General features: G+C 31.7%; 1 protein-coding gene across 3 annotated transcripts; it reads right to left on the bottom strand.

The window, feature by feature from the left end:
• Positions 1-2120: 2120 nt before the first annotated feature.
• Positions 2121-5126, bottom strand: LOC108334103 (NAC domain-containing protein 40). 3 transcript variants are annotated; one of them, XM_017569748.2, is made up of 4 exons: positions 4510-5126; positions 3163-3416; positions 2706-3008; positions 2121-2623 (listed from the first exon to the last, which is right to left on the bottom strand). In XM_017569748.2, the coding sequence occupies exons 1-4, from the start codon at positions 4697-4699 to the stop codon at positions 2273-2275; spliced, it is 1098 nt and encodes a 365-aa protein (XP_017425237.1). In that variant the 5' UTR covers positions 4700-5126; the 3' UTR covers positions 2121-2272. The 3 variants fall into 3 exon arrangements, with proteins under 3 accessions (XP_017425237.1, XP_052726361.1, XP_052726362.1); XM_052870401.1 differs by having other exon boundaries at positions 3163-3357; positions 4547-5121; XM_052870402.1 differs by having other exon boundaries at positions 3163-3357; positions 4510-5119.
• Between the last annotated feature and the right edge of the window lie 4715 nt (positions 5127-9841).

Raw genomic sequence — 9841 nt, 5'->3', positions numbered from 1 at the left:
CCACGTGCTTCACTGCCCCTGCTTCAGTCAGCCACGTCAGCTAAGAAACTGACTACAGCGTGCCACGTAAGACACACACTAACGCCGTTGGAGACAGTTTAACGGAAAGGATCCAATTGTTGCAATTTTCATAAATTTGGGACCCAATTGAGATTTCCAGAAACAAAGGGACTAAATTGAGATTTCACGTGAAAATAGGGACTTAGTGAATGATTAAACCTAATTATTACTAGTTAAAATAATATTTATTATAATCGATTTGTAATTTGATCATTAAAATTAACTATGATCGTTTTGGTTATTTATTGTTAATAGTGTGTATTAATTACAAACTAATTTAGAATCTCACATAAATAAGTAACTAAAACTTTTATAACTAATAAAAACTAATTTAGACTCTCATTCAAACACAAATTATGAAATTTTATTAATAATAAACAATCTTTTAGGTATTGATAATTTTTAATTTATAAAATAGTGTTTAATTTATTAATGATTAACTATTTTTTATCTCTTAATTAATTATTATTTAAAAATTGTCTAGTAATAATTAAAAAAAATCTAACAATAATTAAAAAATTATTAATTATAAAAGGTAACATGTACTACCTTTATCTTAAAAGTTTAAATATATATATATATATATATATATATATATATATATATATATATATATATATATATTCTTTAGTTAACATGTTATTCAACTACTTCCCTTTTATTCAATTTATACTTGGATTTTCAATATTTTCCTATAATTAAATGTCCTTTTAAACATTTTTTCATGATAAAATTTGTAGTAAATATTTTTTCATAACAATATACATTATTTATTATTATTATTATTATTATTATTATTATTACTATTATTATTATTGTTGTTGTTATTCTTATTAAAATCAAGTGTTATAGGTTAGAAGAAAATACTTGTAGGCTTACTCTTCTGATTGTTTGTTTAAAGGCTGTTTTTGTTTTATATGATAACTAAAAATATTAATTTACTAAAAGTTTGCTATTTGGTTAACTTATCAGTATACCTACATTTTTTTATTAGAAATATTGACACTAATACAATTATTATGATTTTATATAATAATTCCACATCCATGACTTCTATATATATATATATATATATATATATGTGTGTGTGTGGTAGCGAGGAGACATTGCCACTGGAAATGTTGTGCAAGTTATTTCTTTGAATGGATGTAGATTCTCCTAATTGTGAGAAGGTATGTTTTTTAACTGTTACCAAATATCCCTTTTAAAATCAAGTTTTATTGGAGTTGCTCAAACTATTAAATAATAGGTTTGTATCAATTCAATAGGTTCAAAATTGCATCAACTTTCTACCATCTACAATCTCAAATGCAAAGGAAACATTCTAGTACTTCTACAATTGTTCTATTTCCCTCAAAGTATGTAAACTTGTACAGTCTCTCAGTCTTAGAATACAGATCCTTCAACTTTGATAAATAAGTCAATGACAACAAAGAATACGTAAAAAAAAATAACCACTTTGAAAGCCTTACCACTAACTTCACCACAACATCATTGAACTTTTGAATTATGTTTTCATCAATACAAACTTTTTTCACCTTGAAAGATTGTTCAAATTGGAAGGTTGGATCATGCTTGAACTCAACTTTGAACGTAATAGTCTTATCCATGAGGAGTTCAAACTCTTTTGGAATATTACCAGAAGTAGTATTCTGAATCCAAAAGCATTATTTAAGTCATTGGAACTTTAATTGAAAATGTTGAAAGAAGATCAAAGACCATCATACTCTTAACATAGCATGTCTTTGAAAAAATAAATTGCAAAATGTACCTTGTCATGACATTCAAAAACCTCAACACATGATTTCTTCAGTAAATTGATGATAAATCGAGAACAATGATCGGAGAACAATGATCGCTTTCCACAATGGTAAAGAATGCTTTACAACAACTTTTTTACAACAATTTTTATTTGACAACCTTTTTACAATCATTTATTTGGTAACTTCTGATTGATCCGTTTCAAATGTACATACTTACACATGATCTATTGTCAAAAAAAGTTATTTAGTTAATATATCATGGTCCTATTTTTATATGTTGGAAAAAAAAATCCTTACTTTCTCAAATTCCCAATCCTCATCCACTACAAACCCCATCATTCATTTGTACACGAAATCTAAAAGACTAGGTTAATGCAACAATGCAACAATGCAACATGCTATTAAGAAAGAAGCAGTTTAACAAATTGCCTACACTTGCGTAGCACTAATCATAGGTTACAACCGCTTAACACTTCACTTGACTGACTCCACCCAACAAACAGCAAAAATATCAGAGTGAAAACCAAGAAAACAAGTGCCACCAAACTGTTGCTTATTCCGGCGAAGAAGGTACTCTTTGAAGAGTGCATTATTGTGCTTCGGAAACCAACCACTGCAGAAGAAGAACGCTTTGAATTCCCAACCCTTAATCTTATTCTCCGTTGTGCTGTGCCTTGCGCAGGATGCATCTGTGCAGGTTCCTGTGCTCCTGTGTGACCCTCTGCTGAGATTGATGATTCGTCCAGTTTTATGATATCATCCTTCAGTATCTCTGCATAGCAATCCTCTTCATACACCTCCTGCAATATAAAAACTCAAACAAATGGATAAATTTCTCCATGAATGTAAAACCAATTAACTCTTCTATTAGTATGTATGTACCTTTGCTTGTTCTGAAGATTCTGTCAGTGTAGCTTCATTAACTGGTCGATGATTGGATTCCGAGACAGAATCAATCTGCTCATTGGAAGGAGAACCGTAACTGCTACTGCTCCTCTTGGAGCTACATCCCACCTCTTTGTCCTGCTCACAAACATCCCTTTGATCTATACCACCACCTTCTGATATGGCACAACCACTTTCGTGTGAATTCACGGGATGCCTTTGACTTGAAGAAGCTCTATTCGAATGATCACTCAAACGGAACTCTGTGTTCCTCTTCAGCCGACAAATAACCAAAGAATCCTGTAAATACATAGTACAACAAACATACAACTAAGAATCCACCAATCTGAGTCATGTGACTTATGCTGTCTTCGCAGCTAGTTTTCTATAAATTTCAATCTTTTAAGGAATATGTTACTAACATTTCTCTTGGAATATTGTAACTACAATTCACCTGAGATTTGTCATTGATGCAGTACTCGTGCATAATCCATTCAGTCCTCTCCCCTTTAGGTGCACGCCCCAAGTGAAACACCAAAGTCCTCTTTGTTCCTATAACGTTGGAACCTGACTTTACATTACGCTCTTTGCCGGTGGCCTTCCAATATCCACATTCAGTTGCCCTTTTACTTTGTGAACCATTTGGGTACTTTCTTCCACGAGGAGAGAAGAAGAACCATTCGTTATTTGATTGAATGAACGATTTGGCTGGTTTCAAACCAGTACTATCAGTAAGTCAAATCCATTGGTGGCAGATTAAACATGCTTAACAGTTTTAAATTTTTACATGCTGTTTTTTCGAATTACTTAGAACATGAATATCGGTTGTAAACAGACAAACTCAATCTACATTACATATCTTGGTTTCTTTCTGGTTGTTCTGTTTTCACTTTAGCATGAGAGTAGTCAATAACGGAGGAGACATGTTTTTTCATTGTTCAACCAAACACACCACACTATGCATCAAACACTATAACTCAGGGTCTCTTTCAAAACCAAATCAAATTCTACATTGAGGCAAAAGTGCAGAAAATTATCAGTTGGTAGAATAACTAGGGCTTTACAAAAGAAAATCATTGTTGTTTTAACTATTTAAACAAAAAAAGAGGCTTTGCTGAATAACTTTTACGGGGTTTTTAACAATTTCAACACTGCAATTAATTCATGTCAAATATGTGTGGGTTTTACATAGGGGTTCAACACAGTGATCAGCACTTCAATTCAAATTCACCCAATGCACAAATTAGGTGGAATGCCCCTGTTCACCTTGAGTTGCATGAGAAAGATGTTCTCCGCAAAATAAATATTTGTATTAGTATGTAAAGTTGACAAATTTCGATTTAGTTTCCACCGTCCCACTAACACACAACAGAAACTAGAAGTTCCAACCCACCCCACATGGATCATTTTGATTTTCTATTTTTCAACATCAACTGTGACTACTCAACAATTGAAAACCTCAGGTTTCAGTTATATCAAAACTAATTTACTCGCACTGAAATCTCCAACCTTATAACTCAGTTTTTGAAAACGAGACATGTTTAAAATCTAAAATAGTATCAAATCATCTACCAACTAAACCTAACAAGGTTGTCTTGTCTTGGACCCCATACGTCCATAACTATCATCAAATTATTCAAGTTTTTCAACTTCCGACTGGTTACATGTCATAAGGATATAGACATTAGTTAAGACTAAAATTACCAAACAAGTTCTCCTAAGAAGAAGTATTGAAAAACTAGACAATGATCTAACACACATGAAATCAGACCCAAACATTTGACAAAAAGCTTGGATTAACCTGGTAAATCCCAAGGCTCGAATTTACAGAGCTCAACCTCAGAAATGACTTGAACACTCTCTTCATGGCCATCCAACTTCTTCCTAAGGTAGTAAGAAATCAACTCCTCATCGGTGGGGCAGAATCTGAAGCCAGGAAACATGGAAGAAGCAGCGATCGACATATGGGCTTCCCTGGAAACCCCTTCCATGATCCGGTGCTCTGTTTTAGGAGAAGCAGTCGGCGAGAAAAGAATAAAGAAAAGGAAGCTAGGGTTTAAGGTGAAGGTTGTGCATGGTTATAAAGGAACAGGGATGGTGGTGGAGGAGTTATTCCTTGGGGGGAGGAGTGGCTCTGTTGGGGAGGTTGAATGCTTTGCTTGGTTGTGTGTGGCACGCAAACTGGCACGGGTTCTGGCGTGGTGGTAGAGCTTTTGAGAGAGTCGGCCAAGAATGTGTGAAATGGAGAGGTGAGGTAACCAAGGTTCGCTTCCATTTCCTTCTTGTCACGTGGCCTCACATCATCTCCTTCTTTCTCTCTTCAAACTCTCCCACCGTTTCTTGCAATCAACACACTCACTTCTTGTTGCTTCTAGCACTCCTTTTTCAGACACTTCTTTTCATATTTTATTCTTTCTTCTCTCGTTCCTTTTCTTTACCATTCATGTCTATGTATTCAAACCTTGGCATTCCAAAACTTACTTTTCATGCAAAAAAGTTGTTAAAAAAAACAAAGGTTTACTCTTTGCTTGCGTACCAGGTTTAAAATGAACAATTTTTTAACTTGGTAAATATGTCTGTCTCAGTGTCTGTCTTAAGAAAATACTGAATACACGTAACGTAACTCGTGAAGCCGAAACTTATCAGCTTCTGAACTCATGCAGTGAATTGACCGTACAATAGATAAATCGTAACCTAGATATGTTTGGTACAGTTTTATGTTGTAGAAAAGGGACATTTTTTTTAAGAGATTACAAAAATATTTGGGGCTGATAACAACAACACGGAGTGTGAATAGCTAGCCCAAACTAACTAAAGCTCTGTTTTTTAGTTGGACGGTCCAGAACATATATAAAGAAGGGGACTTCTTCTTGCACCCACATTTTTTTTCTGTGGCTCCAAAAATTTTCTAAATACCATTAAATGATTTCTTTTGACTTTGACCACTTAAAAACATAATTAATAATTATCCTTTATCTTTCCTTATTTATTTCCTCAAAAATCATCATCTTCACATTTACCTTGCGTCATTCATTCACATCTTACCCCTCTTTCCATACTTTACAATTAGATATAACAAAAATACACGTATGTGTAGATATTTACGCATAAACATAAGTACATACAAATATTTATTACATGTGGATAATACATAGCGAGAATTATACTACCAATATCGATACATAAAAAAATAAAAATAAAAATTTAATTTATATTTTATTAAGTTAATTTTTATTAAAATTTATTTTAGTTTATATTTTATTATATTAAATTCAATTCAATTAAATTTTACTTTATACTTAATTTAATTTATATTATATTTTATATATTTTTCAATAATTTTATTTTAAAAATCTATAAAATATTTTTTTAAATATTTGTGGGTATCTGCGGGTTTTAAAATACCTGCAGGTATTTTTTTAAATTGGTATTCGTGTGGGTAGCAGATAGGTAGCAAGAAGATTTTTTTGTTATGGATCGGGTAATAGGTAGACACTATTCGTGCACGACTTGACCTGTTGTCATCCCTATTTACAACCTTCTTCCTTTGAATTTCTACATCCTACAAGCACAACATTTTCTTTCTGTCTCCTCCGCACACCTTCTTTGTGTAGCACTCCCTAAAGGTAAGTTTCATGTATATGTATTTTTTACTTTCCTTTGCTTATTAATTTGGGAATAAATTGGAAGTGAACGAAATTTAAAATCTTAAAATTTAGATGGTTAATTTTGGTTGATAAGTGAAATGAATTTAAAAATTTGTATCGAGGAAGGAATGCAATGGATTTTGAATTTTGGTTTCGAAAAGCACTAGATTTTGAAAACCGATTTTAGAGTCTACTAGATTTTGAAATTTGATTTAGTTTTTGAAATTCGATTTAGGAGCGTACTAGATTTTGAAATCCAACTTAGGTGAGATCTTTTGGGAAAAGCATCGGATTTTAAGGATACTTATCAAATTTCAAAACCCATCGAATTTTAAAATTTGATTCAAGAAAGCACCAAATTTTGAAAACCAATTTAGGAGTTTATTGAATTTTGAAATTTGGTTAAGGATTCTCCCATATTTTGAAATTTAGTTAAGGAGTTTCCTAGAAATTCAGTTTATAAGTCTCCTAAATTTCAAAATTTGGTTTTGTTATTTTTTTATATATAATTTGATGTGTTTTGATTATGTTTTAATGTTTGTTTCTTACATAAATGGCAAGAACACAAGGTATCTCTACATACCAAAGTGGGAGCTCTACATATAGTGAAGCTGGAAGAGGTTGTCATGGCAAATCTGGAGAAGTTGAACAATTAGGTTGTCTTGATATTGATGACCAACACAAGGATGTTTTTAAGGATGATGTTGTTGAGCAACATGAGGATGTTGTTCAAGAAGAACATAAAGTGAGTGGATTTCCTGGAGTACGTAGACAATTTTTTCTAACGAGCTATGTCAATCATGTAGCATTTGTATTTTGGGAAGACTGGATTAGTAAAGTAGATGAATATATTTTATTTGTTTGCTTTTGATGCTTAATGACTTGTTAAAATTTATAAGCAATTGTTTTGTCTAGAATCGAGGAGAGATAAAGTGGGTCTCCTATGAAAAAAAAAAATTTTTGAAGCATGTTATGTGGTTGTTCATAATTTTGTGATGAATTTTGGTTTAACATCTTTATGTGGTATTTCTCATTATGAAAAGAAGATAAATCCCTTAAAACCACTAAATCAACTCATTACATGTAGGAAAAATCTCATCAGTTTTGAACTTACCAATATAATATCCCTCGCACATTTCATTGATAAAAAAAATCTAAGATGAAACTCTCATTTACTTGTGATTTCATAAAATTTAAAGGATATTCTATCATCTTAAATACCAACGTTATAATCACTTACAACATGACATGAACATTTAATACTTCACTTGTTCAATAATAATAACTAAAACAAATATCAACAACAAATTTATAAAACAAAACATATCAAATGATTTCGAAATTTAAGAGAATACTTTATTAGATTATGAAATTCAAGGAAAAACAAAACCAAATTTCAAAATCTAAGAGGCATCTAAACCGAATTTTGAAATTTGGTACACTCTTTAACATGGATTTCAAAATGCAGTGTACTCCTAAATTGGATTTCAAAATCCAGAAAACTGGTAACTCTTAAACTAAATTTCAAAATATGGTACAATTTTCAAAACCTGATACATTGCTAATTTAGATTTTAAAATCTAATAGGTTTAAAATCCAAGACACTCCTAAATTAGATTTCCAAATCTAAAATACATATTCATTGAATTTTGAAATCTGCTATTCATTCTATATCGGATTCTCTATGAAGAAGTAAATGCTAAGATGAAATAAAATATATGTGGAAGATGAAAAGGAAGTCGTTGAAGAAGAATATTTTAAAAATATAAAAACATAGTTTAATGTCTTGTGAAAATGACTTTCGAACACTGGGAAAATTAAATATAACAACATCAACAATAAATATGGATGGATAAACAATTATATATATAAAAGGAAAACATCAAGGAACAAAGCCCCTTTAAAGAAATGTTGAAGGAGAGTAAAGAGAAAAGAAAGAAAGAAAAAAGAAAAGGGTCAAATCTGATTTAGAAAAGAAAAGGTAAATACTTGTAAGAGAAAGGAGACACGTAATGCAAAAAGCAGAAGAGAAAAAAGAGACACGTAATATAAAAATAAGAGAAAAAAATGTGATGATTCATTTGATGCTGCACGTAAAGTTGTATGTCAGAAGTGCGTACGGAATGTTTTGACGAAGCCAAAGCACGGGACCACAAGGTATGGCAGAACAAAATTGTATCTCTCTTCCTTTTCTCTATTTCAAGTAATATTTAATTTCTAAAGATGGTTTTGAAACATTTAGTTTATGATGTAAATCGAGAATCACAGTTTCATAGTGTAACCTTATCTTCTGTTCTGTTTTATGCATAATCCAAATCCGAGTAAAAGATATTTATTAAAGGCATTTTGATGATTAAATTAATTTTTGATTAATGATTGATTATTATAGTTAAGTCTTAAATCTTCAATAAATATAATTATTTATTTTTTAATTTTATTTATGTATTTATAAATTTTTAAGTGAATCTTTTATTAGGATTAACCCAATTGCGTTTCAATATATTTTAAATATGTTTTAATCTTGTTAATCAAATTTTTAATTTGTCTGACCGAACGGTCAATCCAATTGCAGTTTGTTTCTAAAGTTGATTTATTGTGATTGATCGAGTCGTAGATGTAGACCGGTCGGCCCATACGATACATTTACTATTGAGGACATTATATATTTTCATTTATTGTAGTAACAAATCTTCTTAGTTATGTTTGTTTCTTCGACCATTCTAATTATGTATACTTTTCCATTTGTTTTTACCTTATGTATCGTATGACTACCCGGTCAGTCACACACCGGACAGTTAACATGATGCTTGAATAAACCATTATTAGTACTAAATAGACTACCACCAAGAATAGGCAGTCATAGGATTTAATTGATTGTCATCTATCAGAATAATTAGCTCTAATGCTAAAGGTAAAAGGTGACTATCACCAATTGAACTGTAATTTGGCTTGACAATTTTTCTGGATAGGTCGAACTATTGGAAGCAAAGGGAAATAGAAGACCAAGTAAGATTAAAGAAACTAGCAGGCAGATCACTAAATAAATACAAATAGGTGCAAATTCTAACATAACCAAAACCACTTGGTTCTTTCACTCCTTGCTGGCGGAGGCATACCGGAAAAAAAGGTAAAAGCCCTTTATTGGTATTGAATTCGAACCAATGTTTCCTGTTTATTAAGGATTCGAATCGATGATAATCAAAGACGCACTCTAGAATCTATAAATATATGTTTGAGATAAGGAGATAAATGATTGTTGTTTCGGTTGAATTGGTCCGAGGGTCGGTCGTCCTTCTTTGCTCTACTCTCTTTTCATCTTCAATTCTCCCCGAGAACGCTATCCACTCCAATGGGTTGTTGACCTGTAGAAGACACTCTGACGCTCAAGTCAGATATGTTTCATAAAGAGGTCTATTATGTTTTATTAGGATAGAAAATGATGATTGTACCTGGACATCAGTTGTCTACTTATAAGGCTTGTGATAA

Source organism: Vigna angularis, chromosome 11 (genome assembly GCF_016808095.1).
Source record: "Vigna angularis cultivar LongXiaoDou No.4 chromosome 11, ASM1680809v1, whole genome shotgun sequence".
NCBI lineage: Eukaryota > Viridiplantae > Streptophyta > Magnoliopsida > Fabales > Fabaceae > Vigna > Vigna angularis.
Note: the sequence above shows the minus strand (reverse complement) of the source record. Positions and strands in the feature narration are given on the sequence as shown.

Excerpts from the sequence above, each read along its gene's own strand:
- LOC108334103 (XM_017569748.2), bottom strand. The coding sequence starts at position 4,699 with ATGGAAGGGGTTTCCAGGGAAGCCCATATGTCGATCGCTGCTTCTTCC. Across the intron at positions 3,009-3,162 it reads GCATCAATGACAAATCTCAG|GATTCTTTGGTTATTTGTCG; the intron begins GTGAATTGTAGT and ends ATGTATTTACAG. Across the intron at positions 2,624-2,705 it reads AATCTTCAGAACAAGCAAAG|GAGGTGTATGAAGAGGATTG; the intron begins GTACATACATAC and ends TTTATATTGCAG.